General features: G+C 37.9%; 1 protein-coding gene across 1 annotated transcript; it reads right to left on the reverse strand.

The window, feature by feature from the left end:
- Positions 1 to 692: 692 nt before the first annotated feature.
- On the reverse strand, positions 693 to 24981 carry LOC140144712 (ribosomal oxygenase 2-like). The gene is made up of 11 exons (XM_072166522.1): positions 24892 to 24981; positions 17623 to 17740; positions 15533 to 16389; positions 14707 to 14827; positions 13264 to 13383; positions 12314 to 12445; positions 11778 to 11884; positions 11104 to 11215; positions 9802 to 9964; positions 8098 to 8462; positions 693 to 6941 (listed from the first exon to the last, which is right to left on the reverse strand). Exons 2-11 carry the CDS (start codon positions 17698 to 17700, stop codon positions 6786 to 6788), a joined length of 2211 nt encoding a protein of 736 aa, XP_072022623.1. The 5' UTR covers positions 17701 to 17740; positions 24892 to 24981; the 3' UTR covers positions 693 to 6785.
- Positions 24982 to 26237: the final 1256 nt, after the last annotated feature.

Consider the following 26237-nt stretch of genomic DNA (forward strand, 5'->3'; position numbering starts at 1 on the left):
ATCTTGGTTTAATAGCTTTTAATGGGGTTTAAGTCCTTCAAAGGTCGTGGTGAATTCTACTGTAGACATGACTGCATCATGATTATTTTAAAGTCAACAACATTCAACAATATGATCACCGTGATAGTATGACAGTATCAGTACCGTGGGTGTCAGTGATCCTGGCCTGACACAGTAGACAAACAAACAAACACGCCACACACATGGCACATGCATGCAAGGTAACATTGACTATACACTAATCAAACAATGGTATTGATCCTGTACAACTGTTTTTGGTTTATTTACATTCGATTCATTTAAAATCCACATAGTAAACATTAATTTTGGCAAGAGTTTTCTCTCTCTGGAACGATGATGCATCAACTGGCTCCGCGTAATGAAAAGATCTAACATGATTGGTCAATTTAGCTCCGGCGAAAAAGTAAGCTACGCGAGCAGCTCCACGCCAGGCGGTTACGGCCAGCCATATACTGATCATGCGAAAATCGTAAAACATAGAATAGAAACAGTGTGGCCGGCTCTCAAAATCTCAAATTGTATGCATAGCCTGAGTCGCACGGTTTATCTCGAACAAAATCACCATGCGTAGTTGTTGAAAAACGTGAGGATTTATCGTACTACCACGGCAATTTTTAACACGAAGATATAGGGATGATGACGGTGTGCAGCGTTCACATTCAATTCTTGCATGGTCATTAAGTTAGGTGGAGCCTCAGACTGACAGCATAATGAATGGGAATTGAAACAGTCATATAACATTAACAGTGAAGTTACATAATTATTCCTCTCATGTCTGTTGCCAGTTCAAGACTCTATCCAATATAGCAGAATCATGCAAGGGGTGAATAATTCTGTGCCTAATGGGCTATTCCAGTTGAAATCCATACACCCCCTAGGGAAGACATGACCTTAATCTTCCACACAAGGAGTGTGAATTTCAAATGGGTTTACCTGAATGGATGGTCTTGCCAACTGGAATAACTCAATGCTGTGATAAATCAGGCATATTGGATTGTTATACCTTGGGACCAAATGAGTATAACTCTGGCATTTTATGGCGAATCAAACAATAACCTGGGCGATAATCTTGATCAGATTATTGCTCAATTTCATGCTATATTACATGCATATTGAAAACATGGATACACTTTTAAAAATCTGTTTGCCAGCTGCATAGCAAAATCATCCAGGTGTATACTATTTTGCCACAGAATGAAAATCAGAGAACCTGTACTCAACCCCCATCTTGATGCACACATTTGGGCAAAAATTGGGGGTATTCATGTTTTGTTTGAAATGCACCCAAAACTAATTGGTGCTTGTGATGGATACTAGACACACTTTATGGCACCACCCAGTGACTGCGTCTAAGGAGCGACACTGTACATTATAGTGTGATTATCACACAGAATTGTTTTCATTCCGTTTGGCATATCATCTGCAAGGACCCGAATACCTCCCCAATTTTTTACCCTTAATTGAATGTGCTGTTGCACATAGCAGAATAGAGACTGCAAATATGTGACATGATCAAGGGGAACGAGTCACATGTCGGCAATTTTCAATTAGAAGTTTTTTTACACCATTTTCTGGCAGTTTATGAATGCTACATTTTGATGCAAATCCCATCAAAATCAGACATCTTGTTACCGAGTTATGAGCAATTTTTCAATGGCTCAAAACAATATTCCCCTTGGTCATGTCCCATATGAGCTCTCTAATCTAACCTCTAACCAAACCAAATGCAATGTGTGTCTTTTGTACATGGATGAATTATTGTGATGTTATGAAAAAGAGAACTTGCAAAAATAGCAAAAAAAACCCAAATATAAACATAATTGTTCTATATGTGTACATTATTTTATTAAATACAATAAAGCTTATAATTGTTCAATAATTCAAATTACATTTTCGTATCGCATTTTATTTCATTTCTGTGCATTGTGTGGGTTGAAAATTAAAAAATAGGTATTTCTTCAACTATTTCACTTTGTCAAGCAAGAAAGAAGCGAAAAAGTTTTGTTTAGCTTGCATGGTCACAGCTCCCCCCCATTAACACCAGTGTGAGCAAGGCGTCAAGAAAGTCAGTCGGTTTCAGGGGGCCCTTACTGGAGCAATGAATGAAAGTCATATAATTGGGAATTGACACACGTAAACTTAAAACACTTGTGTGTACTATGAAATTTAATACCTTGTGAGCCCCTTTTGGAGAGCAATGCCTTTATGCACTCACCAGAACACCAAGTGCCCGCCATATTGATGATACACATGCAGGTGAATCAGGAGTGTCATACGTTTCATGTGTAAATAGTGTGATGTGCCCTGAGTAATTTAATTTGATGATTTATCTTTGTTTACAAAGTTACATGAGTGATGACATTTTGGGGAATTCCCCTCTCAAATTGAGCAAAACAAGTTGAATCATATCTTATTTGGAAACCCCCTGAGGTTGTAAAGTGATGTAATGGGATTTCCCCTCAGGAAGTGATGTAATGAGAAAGGTTAATGTTATAATTAAGGCTTGGGGAATTCCCACAATCATTAGGCTATTAATATTTGGGGATTTCCAACTGCTTGGTATATAAGAGAAGGTAAACAATTATTGTCACAGTTAATAGTGTTGATCTGGGCTAGCTAGCTAAAATGCTTACAGTCCAATTCCTTCAAAGAAAGGAAATTGCTAACCAGAATTAATTTATGTAGTCAAAGTACTACTATTTGCCGGTGTTGTCGGAGAAGATCTAGAATACGCCCAAGAACGCATTTCTTCCAAGAAAGGAATATATATTCTTCTGCCGATTTGCTGAAGTCTGGTTAAAGGAGCAACACAACTGTCAAAATAAGTGGGGACAACTGCATCGCAGTCCTGCTTCCTGAAGATATTGTGTGAAAGGTGGAAATAGCACCAAGTTTGGAGAAAGCAGCACAAGGAGTTAAATTTGGAGAACTGCACAAGGAGTTTAGCATAGGAGAACGGTGCAAGGAGTTTAGCATAGGAGAACTGCGCAAGGAGTTATAAACGTGTTTGGAGAACACCATTTTCGTATGAGGATTTTATACGCAAGGATTTATCAATGCAAGTGTACAAAGGACTTCGCTGATTTTCGCAGGACAAGTGAATAAGGATATATTACATCAGTCGTCCAGAACATTGCAAGAACTTTATGATTGCCAAGAAGCAGAATGCTGGCTAAGTACAAAATAGATAAAAAGTGATTATAATTGATTATTGTGTATGTGAATTTGTTGTCATATATTATACCAATCATAACGTGCTTTCAATTAAAGACTTAGATTTTGTTAGCTTAACCAAACAGTGTATTTGTGTTGTGCATTCGTGTGAGTTCGGGTAAAAGGTGATTTTGGCCTTGAGTCAAGTACGACTCGTAACAATAGCCACAATGGTTGTAGTAAATACTTGCTTACACACGACATTGAATATTTAGAAAATTTAGACAAGAACACCCAAAATGTTTGGCAACTTTCCTAATGACTCAGTATTTTGATCAGTGGTGGAAACATTAAAATTTAGGGGCATATTTTGCACCGGCATTACTAGGACATTTACGAAAAAAATCTCAATCAACCTTTCAAGGGCCTTAGAAGTGTAATTACTTAGTTGTCTGTCATCTGTGTTCGAATCTGAAATATGATGCACATACAGTAAGCCAAAGAATTAAGGTACCAGTTGTGTTCACCCCTGTATATCCTAAATAAAGACAAATATGTCTAAATTAAAACCAGCAGCCAATACCTGTACTCTTTATCTCTGATTCAAGATCTTATTTGTTGAAATAGGTCGATACGGTGACCTAAAACCTAATGAACAAACAAAATCAAAAGTTGCACTTTTATGTGCTAATCAATGGAAAGCATGGCGCTAGTTATCTTGTTCGCAAACGCTTTGTATACAAATCAATAGGGCATGCAATTGAGCAAACTGCAACTTTAAAATTGGCATCTTCCTTGGCTTTTTGGATCGCCATGTCTTTATTTCTTGAACAATTTCAACAGCCTTTACCCTGTACTTGATTGAGCATGAGATTTAAAAGCAAACCAGGCCTCAAGGTTAGATTGCAGTTTCGGCAGTTTGACGTCACAGGCCATCACCTCGTCAGTTCTACAAGTAGGACTGCTAATAAGTTGCACAAAGAACACAAACTTAAAGCTTGATTTATTGATTAACATAATTATTAATCTTCGCCAGGCAGTGTTGCATGGTTGCAAGTTGTTTTTCATGACACCAATTTTAGATAAATAAGAACTATATAAAATAGTAATACAAATTCAAAGTATAGACCTCTGGCAAGGCAACCGTTACTTAAAGTTTCACGGAATACCCTCACTTACGATCATTGGGTATACCGATCATCATACTTTGAATTTGTTTCTATAGCTCACCTGTAATGGGTTTGAGCACTCTAAATTCCAAAGTTAGTCACTTGTAAAGTACACTTGTTAAAATAGTACAATAGAAAACAGGATAATACTACCGTATTTGTCCGAGTATAGTCCCCCCGCCCAATTTTTCGAAAATAAGTTTTTGGTGTTTTTATTTGGTTTTGGAGTGTCCCTGGACCTAGAGTTAAATGCTAGAATCATTCACGGTTGACTTAATCAAAAAACATTTTAAAAAAAATTAATTGTTTGTGTTTTTAATATGCAAAAGTGATAATTTGTATTCATGTCATACTCTAATGATTTCAAAATACATTGAATTTGTAATTGCTTTCTTTTCTTTTTTAAAATTCCAAGTATGATCCCACCCCCCACCCCAATTTTGAAAATTTTTCACTTAAAAACGGGATGGGACTATACTCGGACGAATACGGTATTAATATATGCAGACTCTAATTGGGGTCGCTGTATGTCAAAATCTACACACGATACTAGTAGTATAAACAGGTACAGTTTAGCAACAGGCAGTATAATTCCAACTTACGGACCTTGTGTTAATAACCCGAACCACTGCCAACTAAACACATGGTCAACTAATTTAACAAAACTTGTAGGAATGCTGAAATCTGTGAGGCTATGTTAAGACCAAGCTTCAAAGTCATCATTTGGTGCAAATCTACAACTATTCAGGCCTTGTCTTTTGAAAATTGCTGGCGAGTGACAAATCACTCTCCTCAAAACATGTCAGGTGAGCTGTAGGCGAGTGATTTTAATCACTTGTATTATTATTACACCAAAAGTAGGCAAGTGATAAAAAGCTCTCCTCAGCTTCATTTTAGGTGAGTGATCGCTCTCGCTCGCCTCAAAAGACAAGGCCTGACTATTAAGGCTTCCATGCCTTATTTGTTCAGTTTTCTTCATACTTTGTAATGCCAGACCATGTTAAACACATTACCTAAAAAGACCAAAAATCAGTGTCATGGGATTTCAGTACATGTACTCACTCAGTAGTACAAGTACTGAATGAAATGACACTCATCTGATTTACAATGTCAATTATGTTTTTGAACAATGCTAATAAATTTGTCATATCTTGTATTTAGTAGATAAAATAGTGTAGTTCAATTTTCTTCATGATTTGAATCGCCAGATTCAATTCACTTTTAGCAGACTTTAAATAACAACTGGATCATCAGCTGTTTGTTTTTGATTCTTTTATGTTTGTTTGTTGTAGTTTCTTGAACATCTGATAATGGTTTTATTTGCCCCAGAGGTCTTAGTTCTTGATTGGGTTCCTTTATTCATGTACAGTTTGTCCACTTTGAAGTATGAAGTAAGGTATGCAGTAAATTACGCAGTTTACGCCGTAATGTCAAAAGGAATTAAGACACTGCTAGGCGAACAAAAATGCATGAGCATCTTCATACATGACGCACGATACGCTTACGCAAAATGTGCGTACCTTACTTCGTACTTCAAAGTGGATAAACTGTAGGACAGGAAGATGTCACAACAACTTTTCATTGAGTCCCCGAACATTGGCACCAATTAGGTCAAATACGGTACCACGTAGGGTTCATTTTTAACTGAACCACCTGAGCACTACCTGCTGATCTAACATTGCCTCTGATTGGTCAATTACATGATATCATTACTTTAATCACCAATCAGAATTGAGCTTTACAAATAATTTACCCCAATGTTTTTGCATGGTTGACGATTGGTCCAATCGATAATGCAAACTTGTTCTTGGCCAATCGGCAGATAGTTCTCATGGGGTTAAGGAGTAAATATTGTGATTCACATTAAGATATTCCGCCAGCGTTTGCTCTTGCGAGTATAATATTTGACCGCCATGGTCAACATCACCTTTCAAACCACCATTGGATTTTCAAAGGGGTGTGATAATAATTTTATTGAAAACAGCTCCACAAAGGATTCTGCATCATCAATAGATCTACTATAATTTCTACTATAATTGTAAACTGTTGTCTTAGTGTGCATTCACATGCAACATCATTATATTGACATTTAAACACACAATGACAAATGTTCCATGTTGAATTCATATTACGCAGGCTTTGGATGTCAAAATTTTCCCATGATGCACTGCATATTTTGGCCTCTCTCTAGCAAACACTGGAGGAACATCATATTGTGAATCAACCAAATTGCAGAATCTAATCCAACCCAAGTTACGGAACCTTAGTGTTAGGAATAGGGTTAAGAGTGGGCGGACTATATTCGCAATTACACCAGGTTCAACTAGCACCCCTGTCATGAACGTGGGAAGCCAACCAAGTCCCAAGAACCTGCCCGATACATTCGTCCAGTTCACTATGTTCATTATCCAACAGTTTTAGATCCATCTGGATAACACAGCATTATTTAACTTCTAGTAGACCTTCAGACCATAATGATATCAGCAGTTGAGTGTCCTCTGTTCCCTCAAGATCAGACACTGATATCCACTGGCCCTTGGCTTCTTGGAGTTGAGTCATTGTTGCCAGATTGTCTATGGGACATCTGAGGCCATGACACTGCAAAGAACAAATTTTGAGAAACAAGGTAAATGCAATATCAAATTAATAAATAGTATCCACCACAGCTTTTCTTCAACACCCACCTGCACACCAGTAGCAGGTGACATGGTGGTACGGGGTCTACCTCGCAATCGGAGGGTTACGAGTTCGAGCCCCAGCAATGCCATTGTGTTGTGCACTTGGGCAAGGTATTTTACCTTGCTTGCCTCTCTCTACCCAGGGGTGAAATGGAGAGCTGTTAGGAATATTGTCTATTGAGCACAGTCCAAATGTATGAGCATGCCTTGGGCATTGCATGGCAGCTGACATAATAATAATAATGAATGGTTCTTTTAAGGCGCAAAATCTTCTGCGGAACTCAGAGCGTGCAAAAACATGAAAAAGGCAAACAAACAAAGAGGCAATTAATTCTGTGAATCTGGAAAAGCTTGACGGAAGATATGGGTTTTAAGCTGACGTTTAAATTGAAAAAGTGTGGGGATGCTACGAAGGCTGTTTGGAAGTGAGTTAACATCCTATATCTTTGAATCGCCATTTCTTAAACTTGATGTGGATAGCTGAACTTTGTATGAAGCGGCTATGATAGTAAACAAAAACAAAACAAAAAGTTAACAAAATAAATCAGCTGTTAACATCGCCTCAAGCACGCACATGGCCAGCCGGCCCAATCTGTGATTGTTTGATGTATTGTACATGTGCACTGACCCCCGGCCAACAGCACATTATTTTACCGATGATGATTACTTGCACGGAAAAGAAGTTGTCATGTAGTTACGCTCACAGAGCGATGGTTCTGCATCGTTCGACTTATCGGACACATTATTATAACGATGTATCACCGTTCTGAGAGCATTTTATTGAGACAAATTTTTACATTTCAGATACTGCGGTCATCATGAGAGTTTATAAACAGCGCTTGTTGCTGCCGGTTGGCGAAAGTGATAAACCGCTCTGATGTAAAGCATTTTAGGGGTGGTAGTGCATGCGATCGCTCTCGCGCGCCTCAAAAGACAGTCCCTTCAATATAATATTTAACGACATTTTCAACAGCAAGACCTTAACTGAACACATTAATTATAATATGTCTCACACAGCAATTCTTAAGTAAGACCAAGTTGAAAAATAACATGTGAATGGTTATAAATGTGTTTACCTGTTTGTATTCTGAGCTCATCATGTGATCATCCCTTGTATTCTTCACTGAGTGATACACATAAATCTCGCTTGGTTCATCTTCATCATCATCATCAACCTCCTCCTCTTCATCCTGGTCTGTATCAACATGTTCCAAGTAACTTCCATCTTGAATCTCCAATCTTGAGACTTCTCCCTCCTCCTCATTATCCTCCTCCTCCTCTTCCTCCTCCTCATTAGCATCACCATTTTCTTCACCATCTTCCGGTTCTTCATCTTCATCCTCGGACTCTAGTTCCTCCAGAGGTTTCCTCTCTATTTTAGTGACATAAGTATGATCTGGAAATGTCAGCCTTATTTTGGACTCTTCTGTAGGCATTTCACCTGCAAATAAAAGACAGAAAATACCATTAAAAATGTAAAATTTATAGATATTTTACAGAGTAGTCGTACTTTCAAAATGGATGTGTCATACATTGGGTTTTATTCGTTGCCGTAGTGCACGTTAGTAACCATTTGTTACTGGTTCAAGCCTGAGCTCATACACCTGTTCCGAATTTTGACATGCCATAGGCTTTGTGTTGTGATCATTTCGATCAGTGGTTCCTAACAAAGAAAGCGTGAACCAGTTGACCTAGCAACGGTCATATTGTAACATGCACTACGTCAGCGAATAAAACAATACATCATGCCAATCCAACACCACACATCAGCATGGTGCACATACCACTAGCCAATGACACCCCAGAAATCCTTTCCAGAAATACACCTGTCATTTGCAAACCCTTGTCAACCCGCAAGCTAAATCATCACAGCCATGTTTAGTTTCGGTAAACCAGCACAACCAACAGTTATTTTTATGTACATACTTCCTTATGGACAAGCAGTGCTTTCTATATTTACAGGAATTTCAAGAACAAAAAACCAAGAACTGTCAGCTAAATTGACATTTTTGAACATGTTATTGCTAAATATGGCAGCCTTGTGGTTTGCTGTATATTACATGTATAAGCCATTGAGCTAACTCTACTACATCTATAGATGAGTTAACCTCAATGTTTATCAACAAAGGCAATTAAGGGACTGGCATATTGATATGCTTGAGTGAAATGCATACAACCACTACTGTTCAATAGCCATCTTGTGATGTGGCAGTAGTTTTAAAAGCACAGGTCCTGAACAAAATATGATGTGCTCGCATACTGCCAGGCAAAAAACAATGGAAATTGTGATGATGCGTGTGCATACTGCCAAGCAATGACGTCAGAAGTCAACTCATCTATATTGTTGTATTTTAAAGTGACAAATCCCACATGTACATTTAATACTATAATTCCTTTGTATTATAATGACCTCGGGAGTGCAACATCATCACATCACATATTTTTTGCAACCTCATTTCTGGAAAGTCGGATCACTTGTGACAGCATGGGGAAATATTGTGTCACATGTCCACCTTATTACATTTTGAGGGATGGTGTACAGCATGGGATATTCCAGTGGAATCCATACACCTCCTATGGAAGACATGACCTTAATCTCCCACACAGGGGGTGTAGATTTCAAATGGAATCACTCATTCAGAAAAACCCAATTGACATTCACACTTCCTGTGTGGAAGATTAAGGTCATGTCTTCCATAGGGGGTGTATATGGATTTCAACTGCAATAGCCCAAGCTGGTATTCTTTCGATGTAAAAACCATGATGACATGTTTGCTTACCTTTTGGCTCACCTACTTTCCCATCCTTTGAGTAAGGTGGAAGCCTATTGGCTGTGAAGTCACACATCATGTCATTGGCTGCAGTCTGGTCTTGTGACTCTACATGATCAGTTAAGCTTTGTAGGAGCTGCTTCAGATGAGATCTGTATGTTGCTATCTGATCCTGCAGAGGGAACAAAATACATATAGATGCATGTAATAAAAGATTCAATCAGTGCAGACCAGTTGCATAGTTTCCTTCCAGTTTTGTGTCTATGAGTTTAGTCAAAACAAATCCCACATACATTGTTTCAATAAATACAGCAAGCAGTGTTCAACATGTTCATACTTCCAAGCTCACCTGTTGGTTCTTAACTCTCTCCACACAGGCGTCAACTGCAGACGACAAGTTCCATTTTTTTTTTTAATTCAAAAATTTCAGAATTGTACATTTTCATGACCATATTTGAAAAATGCATTAAAATGAGTACCAACGAGCCTTGCATTAGTTCAGTGATTCTTGAGCTAGCTCTTGATATTTTGAGAAAATATCTCAAAACTTTTTATGTTGAAACCTATGGCTAGCACGCAGAGCATTAAAAAGTGATTTTAGCCAATAATTAAAGATGTGTTCTGTAACTATAGCCTTTGCATCGGGCTTGAGATTGGACTTCCAGTTTCCTTTCTCACAAAGTAAGGGCTAAGAGTAAAATTGTACAAATGTGTTTGGGAGTGGCCTTCTCTTTCTCCTTTTCCTTGCTATTTTCTTCCATTTCTTGCTCTGTTTATCAAAGCTATCTAGGCCAGCATGCACCTTATTAGCCTACACTGGCTATCCAGGCTTGTGCATTTTTATTGTATGAGCTGGAACGGTCCATGGATTTCCCATGTATTAGCATGTGTCCCTCACGGACCAACATGGTTAAACAAACAAACAAACAAACACACTTTTCATGTAAATATGCCATGGTAATTCTGATCGCATAATCAGATTGCCATAATTTGTTAACACTTGTTGCATGTACAATCACTCCATATTACTTCATGATACTATCAAATGCAAACCGTGAGCTCCATTTAGCAGAGTCTAATTCATAAGCATGAAATTAACTAAAGTTGTAACCAAGATAAACACAGAATGTTGCACCTGCATGACATCAGTGTAGAAACGTGCCATGATTGGTTGCCGACCTGCTCAGCACGCCATATTTCATCTGATTGACAAGATGTCAGACACAACATTCCGAGTTTAATTCTGGTGGCAAATATATACGGTGGAACCTCATACAACAGAAAGCATTAATCTCTTAAACTACTGCTTACTTCATCTCCACCAACGTAAGTTGGAGGCAATCCTTTGCGGAAGGCTACATCTGAATCCAATGCGTCCTGAAGGATATCTGGCAAGGCTAAAGACAGCAGGTCTCCCCATGACCTACAGACAAAAAAGATTGATATAAGGTTAAATTGCCAAGGGGTTTCTCTATGCATCTGAAATGCATAAAATAACATATACAAATGCCCCATTTCATAAAATGAACACTTGCATCAGTGAACATATCATTAATGTGCTGCAATTATTGTCTCTGCATGCAATTCGCAAAGTCGCAAGTTGGTAGTTTCAAGACATCCTGATTGATGTTCTTTGTTTGCCGCGCACCTGTACAAACCAGTAGTATGTCCTTCAAGAATGGCCCACTGTGCCCCATATTCACAAAGGACATACAGACATACTTCTGTTTTGAACAGGTGTGTGAAACAAAAAACACCAATACAGTAGCCAGAACATCTTGAAACTACCAACTTGCATGTTTACGCTCACTTCGTGGTGCACTAGCAGGTCACAATTGATAAGAGAACTTCATGCACAAACTTGTGTCATCTTTTGATATGATATTTTCCCAAAATACTGGAAAAAGTAAGCACCATATGTTTAATACATTACATTTTCCTTTCACTTCTTCCCACCTTTTTGATACAAGTAACCAAAAACTTACGATCTTTGATATGTGCTGATGGTGACGTGGGTGGAGTGTGACGGGCTGTCTGCAGGTGTCATGGCATAGTGGATAGTCCCTCTTGGGAAATACAATAAATCACCTGGCTGTAAAGAATGGAATTAGGCAAGACATTAATCAAAAGTTTTATACCATGCCAAGTCTTTACAGTTGTAAGATTAAATGGTTTAAATAATTCCGGAGCCAACCATATTCATCAACAAAAAGGTGGGGAAGATTTTGGAATTCCAAACAAATTATTTTCAACTCACCAAAGAGTTTCAAATTCAAATGGCTTTGATCAATTTCAAAACATTTTCAAACATGAAATGGGCAAATATTTACAGTTTGGTTGAACATAAGGTGTGCGGATTTTAAATGGAATAGCTCGTTTCAGAAGGTAGGGTAGCCTCCAGTTCATTTTACTGTCTATTGCATATGGTGATTACCCAAGCACATAACTCGAAACAAACACAATGCTATAGACTTCTTGTATCCTCAGAGGCAAGTCTTTTTGCAGTCAATGGGTTACCTACCTTAAGTGTGATATCATGAGTAGGTTTACCAATGGTAGACTGGTCCAAGTCCTGGCTGTAATCTCTGGGTAACTTGGTCGGAGGCTTGTGAAGTTGCCAATGTTTGCAACCTTCTAGTTGTAGAATGAATACCTGCAACAAATTTGATATTTCATTGAAAAATATGTGAAAAGAGAATTATAAGACTTCAGAATATTTGATGATCACTGCACAATGAATGATCAGAAAATGTGCTGAAAAAGGTCTATATATACAAGAAGCATTTTGTGAAGTGAATTTTAAACATATGAAACTTGACAAAATAATTTTCTTGTACAAAATCCCAAGACCACGCCAACTTCGCCGAAATTTGGTAACTGATGTCGAGAGAGATAAAACATATGTGATACATTTTGCAATTTTTTCTTCAAAAACCCACTTCAGTAGGCTTAAACAAAACAACTGATATTATTGATACATTCTGTTCATGTTCATTTATAGACCACTTGACATGTGACGTCATTGCCCGGCAGTATGCGCACGCATTATGGTACTTTCCATTGTTCTTTGCCTGCAGTGTGCGTGCGCACCGTAGTCTGCTCAGGGCATGTGTATTTTAAATCTCCCACCACATTTCATATAGTACAAGAAAGCCATTGAACAGTGAAGCGGCTCTACTCCTGTGACTAAAAAAATCTCATGTACAAATACATGCAACAGCTGCCAACTCCATTAATCTCAAAACAATAACTTCTTGGGTGTTCTACTGGTCATCAGAAATACAAGAAGGAAATCAACACTTTATGACAGTGGCTGGAGCTGAAAAATTGAAAAAGAATATATTTTGCATGAGGCAGCTATTTTACATAGGATTTTCTGGCACTCACACAAAAATTAGTCACAGAACTAACAATAAATATTCAAGACAATTATTTACTGTATTTCACTTTTGGCTTTGACAGAATACTCACATCAACATCATCATAATGAGGCGCCAATCCCTGTGAATCCTGCGGTGTCATGTATACATTAGCTCCTACTAGTGAGTGAAAGAATGACTCCAGATGTTCATTGATACGCCATAGCTCATCCTGTAGTATTACATTGACAATAAAATATGAAATGATCAGGCATGAAAACTGGTCTTGAAAAAAAACACACACTGAAACAATGTTTCTTTACCATTTTCTGCGAATTTGATTCAGAAATAGGCTGAAAAACATTGCAAACAATAACAGAAAACACTGAAATCAGCTAATATGCTGAATATTTTCATGCCTGAATGATTAATGCTGATGCATTGGCATAACCAGTAGGGGGACGGGGGGACTTGAGCCCCTCAGCTAGGAACTGAAACCCCCTTGAGTATGATCTGGCAGTTCATACATACGCCCTATATAACAGCATGTGTGTTTGGTCGATAGACGGGCATAGACAATGTTTATGCCCGGCTTTCCGGCCAGAACCGATGGACGCTCGCGAGTAGGATATATGCGTGTATGCTTGCGAGCTATTTACACAAAGCACGAATGATGTACGTGATGTTCACACTCGTCCAAACACGGTGGACTGAGCAAGTAAATGTTTTCTTACAATTAGTGATAGAAAAAACTTTTAAAAAGGAATAAGGAATAGGGAATAGTCTAAAATGATGGTATTTTTTAGTTGTGGAGGAAAATAACAGCATGCAGAATGTTGCATATATATGTATGAACGGGGTTCATTCATATATTTTCATGACTAAACGTTGTTTACGCCCTAAACAATTAGTCATGAAAATATATGAATAAACCTTTAATTTATACAGGACAGATAAGGCTGTTGACTGTTCGACTTATATAAGGCTAAAATTATTTGGCTTACTGCGCGTCAATTAAATCCCAAATCACGCTCACATAAATCCACATAAGTGTGTGCGCCAGCCATGCATTACACAACACACAACTACCATAAGCACTGGGCGCCTAACTGCGTGTAAACCCCATTCTATATTAATAAATAGTATTATGAGTCTTTTTTTTTTCGCCTTACATAAGCCCAACACACTTTAGTAGTGGCTAAAGTTTGAAAACTTAGTACATAATTGATGTTTTCATGCTGTACTACACTGTAGGATGTACTACTCAACATGCTGAAGACCAATGATCATCCAAACATCTGGTATGTGTGCTAGTGTGTTCTGTTTCTAACTGTTCACACCTAGTATGTGAATTGAGTATTCTACTCAAGTGTGTTCAAACCATGTCGAGTACATGCACCACATGACCGTACATGTACATGGCCAATAAAAAATCCTGTTGTACATACAAAAGGTCAACAAGTTGCATACAAGCGCATACACAAATGATACACTTGCAAATAACTGTACAATTGTGATACAGAAATAATTTAAACAACAAGGTTTCTATATGTACCTGAAAACATTGTGGCTGATGAAACTGTACTGTTGCTTTGTCTTTATCCATCAGGTTCTTGATCTTCTTCTTGGTAGCTCTACCTTCCATATTCAAGGACTCCTTCTTCTCACCATCAAATCTAAAAAACAGGCCACAAGATCAATTTATGTTGGGTGGAGGAAAAAAGGTCTTTTAGGGTATAAGTTTAAGGCATTAGTCTTAAAACACATCAGGTTTCATTCTTGTTTAGAAACATGAGTAACTTGGCTTTCATCCCTTGATTGCACATTATTTAAGCTAAGTGGATAAAATACATTTATAAGTATAATGTATTTTAATCAAGGTAATCACATGAGATAATCATCTGACAGTTCTTGAATGTTCTTGCAATCTTATTGATTTTTACCCGTGTGATATGACACAATATCACACACTTTAGCGTGTGCGTGTCAACGCGATACTCGTAAGCACTATTTGAACCAATCGGAGGTGCATATCAACAATGGACTGATCGATTCTAAGCCCCAGGTAATTCCTTGGAAAATGTAGGGTTTAACTAGATTAAAATTTGGTATACTTATGATTAATATATTTATTTGAATTGAAGTGTTTAAGAATGAGAATAAAGGTATTGTTTTTAGCTGCTGTTGTGCATCCATCATCTTATATAACATGAGTGACATCATTATTTTTGGCATAAAACACTCTGCTTCGCCTTGTTGTTATACTAAAAATAATGATGTCGCCTGTGTTATATGAGACGATAGATGCACTCCAGCGGCTAAAAGCAATACCTGTATTCTCTAAATAAAGAAGAGTTCAACAAATACGCATTCCTCCTTACCTACACACATTGATATTCTCTACAAACTCAATGTTTCTCTGCAGCAGAATACCCTCCAAAATCTTTCTTGAAAACAGTGTCTTGTATGTCTCCGAATATGCCTTATCTCTTCTTTGGATGAACAACGGTTTCTTCTCCCAGTACTCCGCAAAGAATCTCTCCACACTCATTGGAGCTATCAGAGAAGCAAGGAACTTTTCCGGTGTTTCAAAGTCAAAAACTTTCTTCTGCTCTTTTGGTTTCTTATCAGATTTAACCTCAGATTTGCTTGATTTTGATGCTTTGGAGGCATTTTGCTCTTTCTTACTGAGTTTGTCGCTTTTCTGGGAAGTTTTTCTTTTCTTTGCTCCACCATCGCCATCTCCACCAATTACTTTGGACTCTTTTGTCATACTCTTCTTACTCTTCGCAGATTCAGTTTCAACACCGTCTTCAAATCCATTGACACTGGCATTACTTTGCGACCGCTTCAGCTTACTCTTTTTACTATGTACCACCACATTTTCAAATGCATCATCATCATCATCTTCAGGATTTTCATCAACCACACCGTTTCCCAACTTAGACTTCTTGGATGCTGAAGACCCATCAGATTTGAGTTGCTTTTTCTTCCTCTTCTTCCTTGATGACTTGGTTCCGGTTTCCTTCTCTACATCAGGCGGGGCTGGATCAGATATCTCCATCACGTCTGTGTCATCTGGCTTTACTTGCTTTTTCTTATTCTTCTTGCTTGATAACCTGCTTCTGATAACCTGCTCTGTTACAGCAGGTGGGACTGGGTCAGATTTCTGCATCCCATCGGTTTTATCCGGCTTGACTTGCTCTGGACTCTCAAGCTTGTTTTCACCCTCCTGCAACTGTGACAGTTTCAAGAAAAGTTATTAACATAATTTTGAGGGCTCAGCATAACACTGCCATACATGTATCTCCAATACCTCCCCCGGGTGATGTTTTGTATAAATGCAATCATGCTTATGAATAACATTACTCAGGGCAGCTATTGGAGATAACCAGTGTTGCACTTGATACATTAATAAAAATTAATTGCGCGAAAATTTCCAGTTTCACAGTAAACTTATTTCATCCATGGAGGGGGTTAAAATGTTGATGTTTCTTGCATAGATTCTTAAAAAACATCATGTTATTATTTGTTCACCTTTTGTGGCTTTGTTAAATGTGGAAAGGGAGTAAGTCCGCTTTGTAATAAAAATTAATATAATCGGAGCCAAAGATAGTTTGTGTCTGACGATTACCTCCCAACAGCCTGGGATTGGTTAGTAGTGCGTAAAAGGGAGGTTGAGTCATTTGGTATCATTCATGGGAGAAAAGGAATCACAGTAAATGGCAAAAAATTACAATACTTTCCTAGGCATTGTCAACATGGTGCCTTTGTAAAAAAGCTTCCTATTGCTGATCCCTAACTTCTAAGACAATTTGTATGTTTGAAGGAGCAAAATTAACCATAGGGCATGCTGCTTTACCACTGCTTTCAGAAATTTCAATCATCATGACTAATAGTAAACAAATCGTTTTTGAGTTTGATTTATCTGGCTCCTAGTTATGTTTACAGGATTCAAAGAGATTGTCAGTGATTTGCCGAACGAGAGCACCCTACACTATAGCTTCCAGAGAGGAACGGCACACTTTTGCTCTCATGATGCATATTCCCTGTTAATGAGCAACATTTGTGATACTTCATGAGCACGGAGCATATTTTGTACTCTTACAGAAAAGATACATAAACAGGGTCTTAGCTAGAAATTGAGGGTTGCCCGTCATTTGAATAAAATTGCCTGTCCTAATTTGACCTTTAAAACATTTACCAGACATCTATAGCCCATTGGGGGTTCCAAAAGTTCAAATATGTGCTTATATGGCCTTGTTATACAAGTTGGGTCTACTAAAAAGGTCAATCAGCTTCTCAAAACATACAATTTATAATATAGCATCTGTCAAAGGCATTAATTTTGCCCTTCCCAGGAGCAAACTCCCCGTCTAAAATGACGGCCAGACGGGTAGCTAGCTAAGACCCTGTACATAAACGGGGATAATAAATAATAACAGTACTTCTAATTAAATACATAATTTACCATTTTGTTTTTCTTATAGTTATGTTTTTTTCTCCTAGGCCGCTTGCGCTTCTTTGCACTTTGAGTATCAGACTCCATCCTGGTGTAGTCTCTCTTCTTGTTTACCCGTCAAACTATTCTGTAGAAGAAACATAAAGTGAGAAGAAAATAATCTTTACGAATGGGTTTGATTGTTATTTGATATTCCAAATAAAAGAAAATTTTACAAACATCTTCAGCACTCACTACAAACATAGAAATGGCCACATGCTTCAGTCCCGTTAATGAATATTTCTTCCGTACTCCAATGGTTCCAACTGGGTTCCAACCAGGGTTCGCAGGTTTTTGCCGCAGGTGGAAAAAAACGCGGTTTTAACCGCTTGGCAAAAACAATTTTTGCCAGTTTTTGCCGGCAAAAATGGCAAAAACTAAAAAAGTGATTTATAGTTGAGTTTTTTCATCTCAAAACAAATTAATAAGTTACAAAAATCATTTCCTGCTCAAGTGCATTTAACTGAAATGTGGCATACATGTATAGCAGACTCAAAACTTTTTCATTTTAAGGACTTGATGAGACAAAAATTATGTTGAATGATTCATTAAAATTGTGTGCTGCTGTTTATGAGCTTTTTGTATTATTTTTTTTATATTTGAGTGACTATATGTGAGTTTTTGCCAGTTTTTGCCATTTTTGCCGGTTTAAACCAGGCAAAAACTGGCAAAAACAGGTTTTTGCCAGTTTTTGCCACTGGCAACGGCAAAAACATGTTTTTGCCGGCAAAAACCGAACCCTGGTTCCAACATGGCATCACAATGATAGTCTCCTACACAACCAGATTGTGTCGTTCTGATGCTCGTCGATCCTAGCAAACCCGTGATGACGTATCAGCCAATCGTAAGCCTTGTTCATGTCCGTTTAGCTGCACTGCTCATGGATCAGCGGCAAACGACATGAACGTATGAGACCTGCATTAGAGCAGCCATTTTGCCATGTGCGTTCTGCTCGTGAGAAAAATTACCTTTTGTTGACGTTTATCAAACAAAATTTTCGATAACGGGTCATACTAGGATTTTTTATTAATGAAGATACATTTGTTTTGAGGAATAACACAGGAAGTATTGAGTTTTATTTCAACTGGTGGTGAAGGAAGGTGAGGGAATTCATGATGAGGTTTTCTTGTTTCAACGATCCGATAGTAGGATACGAGACGTAGGCTAAAAGGTCTTACGCATGCTTGTGATGCTTCTTGAAATCATCTAGAAACGCTTAATTCGCTGGTATCGTTTCAGGCTGTCTTGGTACGAGTGCAATTTACAATTACATACCCTTTCCGCGTATTAGCACATTGCAATTTTGCTCCCTTTTGTCCAATTTTTCATGTTTTTGACACCCTATATTAGGCAACACGATACATGTACATGATACAAGAACTACCCATTTTACATGGTTTACATGGGGGGGAAAATACATCTCACCATTTATTTAGCAGTAGGTCATGTTTTTTGAGGTGGGCACCAAAAAAAGGTGGAGCTGTCACATTTTCCAACAATTTTTCTCTTCTTATTCCTATATTTTTGCTAAAATCCATCATGAAGAAATGGTTTTGGTCTTATTTTGAAGATAAATTATTAATTTAATGAAATAGTAATAAATAAAGTTGAACAAATGTATTAATTAATTACAACAGCTTAATTGGGTAAATTAGTCAGGGGTGGAGCCGGTAGAGGAGGAGCCGGTAGAGGAGGAGCTCTGTGTAATTCCAATGGGAAGTTGGTGTTCATTTTATAAAATTTATGCACTTTGTTGCCAAGTAGAAGTAAAATGCATTTGCATAATGTTAATCTTATTTTTTAACTTTCTATAACTATTGCCTAGTTAATCTTAATAAACTTAGTAATCAAGGATTTAATGAGCTTTTAATTAATGCAGTGGAATGTGTGCAGAATGCAATACAATGGGCTGTAAATTTTGCAATTCATGAAAAAGGAATGAAAATAAAGTTCATCTGTCATAAATAGATCTTTTAAATTGTTTTATCTTTGAAATGTCTATAATGAAATAAATCTCAAAGGAGGTTATTACAAAGGATTTAATGTGATATTGATCTATGGTTATTGTTAAATAGTTTATTGATGTAGGCTAATTGTGCATGTATGTACATGGACCATTGTTACAAATTATTCACTGTATTGATTTTTGGAACACCCTATATGGGAATTGGATATTTAAATGTGCATAATGTTAATCTTATTTTTTAACTTTCTATAACTATTGCCTAGTTAATCTTAATAAACTTAGTAATCAAGGATTTAATGAGCTTTTAATTAATGCAGTGGAATGTGTGCAGAATGCAATACAATGGGCTGTAAATTTTGCAATTCATGAAAAAAGGAATGAAAATAAAGTTCATCTGTCATAAATAGATCTTTTAAATTGTTTTATCTTTGAAATGTCTATAATGAAATAAATCTCAAAGGAGGTTATTACAAAGGATTTAATGTGATATTGATCTATGGTTATTGTTAAATAGTTTATTGATGTAGGCTAATTGTGCATGTATGTACATGGACCATTGTTACAAATTATTCACTGTATTGATTTTTGGAACACCCTATATGGGAATTGGATATTTAAATGTGATATTATAGCAATTCTTTAAACTATTTGGAATATATTTTCCAAATTTAAAGTGCATTTGCTTACAATAAATGGCCCTTAGGGAAATTTTTAATTAAATTAAACAATTTAAAATACAACTTTTTTCACACCCTGTATAACACAATGGGCTTAACAAATATAATGCAAACTATATATTTATTGAAAGGACTAATTGTGTACATTCCAAATATCAAGTTCATTTTCCAATTTAATATACTATGTAGAAATATTGGAGTGGTAAAGAAATGTAATTTTTTAGGTATTTTTCAGTGGAATCACCCTGTATATTTTTCGGCACACCCTGTATATCCACTCAAACTTTACAGATTTGCAATCCTGACAATATATGTTTTCTAAAAATGTATACTTTTACATAGTTTGGGTGAACACTTTTTGAAATATAATCAGAAATACAAAAAAGGAGTTGATTTTTGACAAATTGCAAGATGTGACACAAACCACCTCAAAAAACATGACCAGTAAGCAGACAAATGATAACGGTGGGGTGTTCCACCACTAATTTCTACGCTCCTCAATGCCTAGCCTGTACGAAGGTCTGAGGCTCCTGGGCCAATCTGATCCAGGGTACGCAGTATCAAATTTTATTAACAAAATATCACTTACCGTTCCTCACGTGAAGATAAGACTTAAACAAAACATATTTGGTGCATGTGTGAAAATTTTGGGTACATTTGAAGGTGTAAAAATGACCAAATTTGTGACCGTATCGATCTTGAGTCTTGAGTTCATTCACTCCTTACATGTAAGTAAGCAAGGCTTGTCCTAGGAGGATTGTGCTGTACATACGTGGCAGAAGGTGCTCATAAATTTACAATGTCCAAGTAAAAACCGAAGACCGGCAGGTTACAAGGTTTGGTGGGTTGGTGTAGTAGCCATATCTCTGAGGACTGGTAGTGCCAGGGTCTGGAATTGCCTGACTGTTGTTGCTGCAATGACTGGTTGTGGTAGTCTGTTCCAGATTGGGATGGTGCGAACAAAGAAGGAGTATCTGTATTTACTCTCGACTGAATGGGTTGGTAACTCAGGGTGTTGGTTGTTCTTCCCAGATGAAGTGATGGTATAACTACAGTCGGGAAGGGGATGTTCACAAGTCCATGGTGGATTTTGAAAAACATGGTGCCCTGGTTGAGTAGTCGTCTGGTGGCGAGGGAATCCATTTCGAGGCGTTGTAGCATACTAGTTACACCCTTGCGGTTCGCTCGTAATTGTTACAAACCTAGCAGCTTGACGCTGTACAGACTCCAAGGCATTCACCTGTTCGCAAGAATATGGGTTCCATGCAGCTGAAGCAAATTCCATTTTTGGTCGCACTAGAGCCTTGTAAGCCTTGGACGTGTGTCGGGCAAGATGACAAGTTCCGTCGCAATACACCCAGGGTGCTACGGGCACTAGATGTGATGTTTAGGACGTGATCCTTCCAGTCAAGATGTTTGTTAATTGTGACACCAAGATATTTGTGCTTCGATGACTTAACAATGCTGTGACCGTCCACCTGATAGATGCGTGTCAGTGGTTTGGTCTTGCGGGTGATGGTAAGAGTCTTGCATTTAGTAGTTAGCGTTGCAGCTCATCTGCCACTGGTCAGCCCACTGGAAGACTTTGTTCAAGTCATCTTGGAGAGTGTCTTGGTCTTCAGTGCTCTGGATGTCACGGTACAAGATACTGTCATCCGCGAATAGACGGAGAGTTGAGTTGATGTTGGTTACAATGTCATTAATGTACAGAAGAAAGAGGGTTGGACCTAGGACTGAGCCTTGTGGAACGCCTGAAATTACCAGTGACCACTTGGAGTGGGTGCCATTGATGGTGACACACTGCTCACGTCCCCCCAGGAAATCCTGAATCCAAGTGAGTGTCTTTCCTCTTATGCCATAGTAAGTTAGCTTAGATGCAAGACGTTGATGTGGCACCTTGTCAAACGCCTTGCTAAAGTCACCATAACAAAATTAATGTTTCATAGAGATAACACGGTCATGACAGTGGCGAGGAAATTGCATTTTTTTGCTGTGAAATGCCGATTTGATGAAGAAAACAGATGCAGGAAGCCTTCATAGTGTTATTTTTAAGGATAATATCACAAAACTGAACGTGTGAGTACTTTTATGTAGGTATGCCAGGTGTCGGCAGGTGAATTCAAATTTGCCATCAAACTGCATCATTTTATATATCAAATTAAAGCCCTTGAGTAAAGAAAGCCAAAACTGAAAACCTTTTTGTCATAGCACTTTCCGTAGCAAAGTTACATCTTGTCAAAGATTGACTTTCATCAAAAAGATTCAGCTAGAAACAAAACAGCATTTCGGTGGTGTTTCTAGATCTTAGTCTCATGATGATAGCAGCTTTTCTATGTGGAACTGCTATCAAAATCCTCTAAAATTCCATGTGCAGTGTCTCATCACCATAAAAAATCATATATTTGGGTCAAGTGAAGTATTTATGTCTAGTTTCCTTGACCTACCTGTTCTTTTAAATTTCTATGTAAATATGTATTGTGTTCTAGGCGAATTTAGCTGACTAGCAAATGTGTTAATTAAGGTTTGCCTGGCATACCTATTTTATGCAGGGTGAACCTTTGAAACTGCGACATGAGTTCACTGAGGTAGCGAGTCCTGTGGATTTTGGATTTCTCCAACTAACCCCAACAACTTTGGTATCCTTGGAAAGAGCATCAAAAAAGAAAGAGAATGGTGAAAACCCCAGCTCTATAGACCACCAAAGTATAAGGGAGTTAGCTCATTTTCCCTTTTGACGATGACACATTTCTGTCTGTCAACTTCTGGTCATAGTGGTAGATATGAAATGTTGGAAACACATAGAATTCAATCAATAACACAGTAAAATAGTGGATGAAACTGGAGGTTTACAAAACTGTCTTAAAAACACCCCTGTGGTAAATTTGTGACTAGTTTTGCATTTTTCTCAAAAAATAATAACACACTGGTAATAAAAGTTATGTATATTATTGGGGCAAGGAATCCAATTACTACACTGAAATTTCAGTGACTCAAGACAAGCGGTTCAGTATATATGATAGGAAACGAGGTACAACCTAGCGGTACCTTATTTCTGATCATAAATAACAAACCGCTTGTCTTGGGTCACTGAAATTCCAGTGTAGTAATTGTATTCCTTGCCCCTATAATATACATAACTTTTGTTACCACTGTGTTATTAGGTTTTGAGAAAAATGCAAAAATAGACACAAATTTATTGAGGGGTGTAGTACCCCCTTAAATCACCTGAACAAAAATGCAAGCTTAATATTTTATGAGTAATTTACACGATTTTGATGTTAAAAATGTAGTAAAAACTGACCGAAATTCACGCTACAAGAAACAGGAATTTTCACAATTTTTTTGCGATCAAATGATGTCTTGTGTGGTATGACTGGAAAGATCGCAAAATTTTGCTTCAGTTGATGATGTAAAATAATAAATATTCATGAGTTGGGCAAGAATATACGAGTTAAAACGAGAGGCCATGCTACATGTATAGCAGACGAAAAAATGGCGTCGCCTTGGTCAGCGGAAAATTGCTCTGTGGAGCACCAACTTTGGATCGTAATTTCACACTTTTCAGCATTGTATTCTTTCCCAAATTGGACATGTATGTTGAGATTATTATTTTTTCTCTTAGGAATATGAATCCAATCTAGACTAAACACAGTCCTATATCGCCTGTACCTATGTATATTGAGGACTGGCTTACGCCATTTTGGATGTCAATGGGAAATACACACTTAACGATTTGCGCCGGTTAGAAACTTGAAAAAAAATCTTTAAAATTTCATCAATGTATATAAAAGTGGTACCAACCGTGTTGTGCTTGCTAATTTAAGACTCGGTTGAAACAAAATTAAGGATCGAAAGCATTTTAGTGTCCAAAAGGCAAAATTATCGTCAAAGTTCTGCGAAATCGGCACCCTTGCGAAGGGTTCAGAATTGAATCGAACGAAAATATCCGATCTTTGCGATCAAAAACACAAAATTACAACTTTAAACATACTATTGGCAAAAGACATTATTACCAAACAATACAGAATAGAAAATTTGACATCATTTTCTCAAAATATTGAAAAATTTGCTCACTAGACATCGAAAAAGTACGCAATCCAATTCCCGTTCAAACGCGTGGGAAACTGAAAGTGCGATAATCGTGACTAATCCAATCTGTATTTAGAGTTGCAGAAGGTTCATAACTGGTACGATTTCGGGAGGTAGTTTCTACACAGTAACAGATATACAAATTACATTTACAAAATCGCCATTTAACTGGACTCGCTAACTGAGGCAGTGCCCTGCTTTTTGCAATAGTACTATGAGGAAGGAGCAGCTAGGGCCATGTCGTGTGTCGTGTCGGGCTACTCAATGCCATGCTGAGACGAATATACCTAAGGTATATTCGTCTCAGATGCCATGTATATTTATTTGTATGACAAATTGTGTGTGGTTGCCGAATTCGACACCGATTTACATGATTTAATGGTAAGCTTACTACATACGTCAACTTTATGACCAAATCTGGTAGTCCTGTTTTCATATGGGAAACATTACAAACACTTTTTTATATAGCCCCAAATACAACAGATCAAAGTGACCTTTCAAACTTACACAATGTGGTCCTGGATGAAGCGAAAATGAAGCTTCAAAATGCAGATTTCGTCCTGTTGTGTTTTCCCGTTTTCAGCACACATGTTTTTGTTAAACACAGCCCGTCTCCTCAATTAGCTGCTGTGTTTTGATTGACTGAAAGTTTGAAAGATTACGTTGTGCCTGCATCATCCCAGTCCCAGACCAGACCTGCATGAAATCTCGAATGCAAAAAAAGTACACAATGAGCTCGGCCAGCTGATAAAAGTGAGTAGGCAAATAATGAAATAAAACTTGAAAGTTTTTATACTATGAACCTCTGGAAACCTCATGGCTACATATTGTTTATACATACAAAATATTTCTTGCAGATTAAAGGTGGGTAAATAACCTGATTGACAACCTCATCAGCGTTCGAAATAGGGTCGGTCAGCCGGCCATTGGCCTGTAACTTTTCGGCCGGGCCGGTAACTTTCCGGTAACTTTTCACCTAGGCCGCTAACTTTTCAGAGTTACGGGCCCGGCTGGCCTGTAACTTTTTGAGGCATATTTCTAACCAGGGGTGGCGCCACAGGGGGGCCAAGGGGGGCAATTGCCCCCCCCCCCTATAATTTTCAACAAAGAGGTAAAAGGAAGGAGAAAGAGAAGAAGGAGAGAGAAAAGGGAGGGGAGAGGAGGGAGAAGAAGAAAAGGAGCCATTCCCCTCCCTGGCCATGGTTAGGAGGAAATTAACTCCCGCTTCTGACATCTTGCCCCTTGTGGAATGCTGACCTACGCGGTTTTAAAGTTGTTGGTTTTTATATTTTGGGCCCATTTTCGGCAAATTTTCCCCCATAAAAGTCACATGGCCTCTCTTGCCTTTTCTCCCAACTACTTTGGAAAAATCATGGCTACTAATACGTCACTTTTCTGTGTCATGCAGCAATTAATCATTATAAATAAGTTTAGTCCGATATCACACTTTTACGGGGTTTCATCACATTGTATATCCAAAACCTATAGGCCTACTAGAACGCCTCATTTTACTAGAACCTATAATTACTAGAACCTCATACTATAGAACCTAATTTTTTTCGCTCGTTACACTCGCGAATGGGCAAATTTTGTCCTTTTCTGACTGAAAAAGCATAAAAAACTGGGTTTTTTTTCGATCGCTACGCTCGCAAAGTGGACCTTTTCGGCTTTTAGTGATCATAGGGGGCGACTCCAACCTCAAGAGTGACACCCCATTTATATCATTTTATCGTGCCAATTTATGCAGAGACGTAGGCCACACCGACATCGCCCGGTTAATAATTACATTATACAACCAGCGACACTGAAATGAATACAGGGGATCGATACACGTAAATGTGCTATGCACGATT

Source organism: Amphiura filiformis, unplaced genomic scaffold (assembly GCF_039555335.1).
Source record: "Amphiura filiformis unplaced genomic scaffold, Afil_fr2py scaffold_74, whole genome shotgun sequence".
NCBI classification, from domain to species: Eukaryota; Metazoa; Echinodermata; class Ophiuroidea; order Amphilepidida; family Amphiuridae; genus Amphiura; species Amphiura filiformis.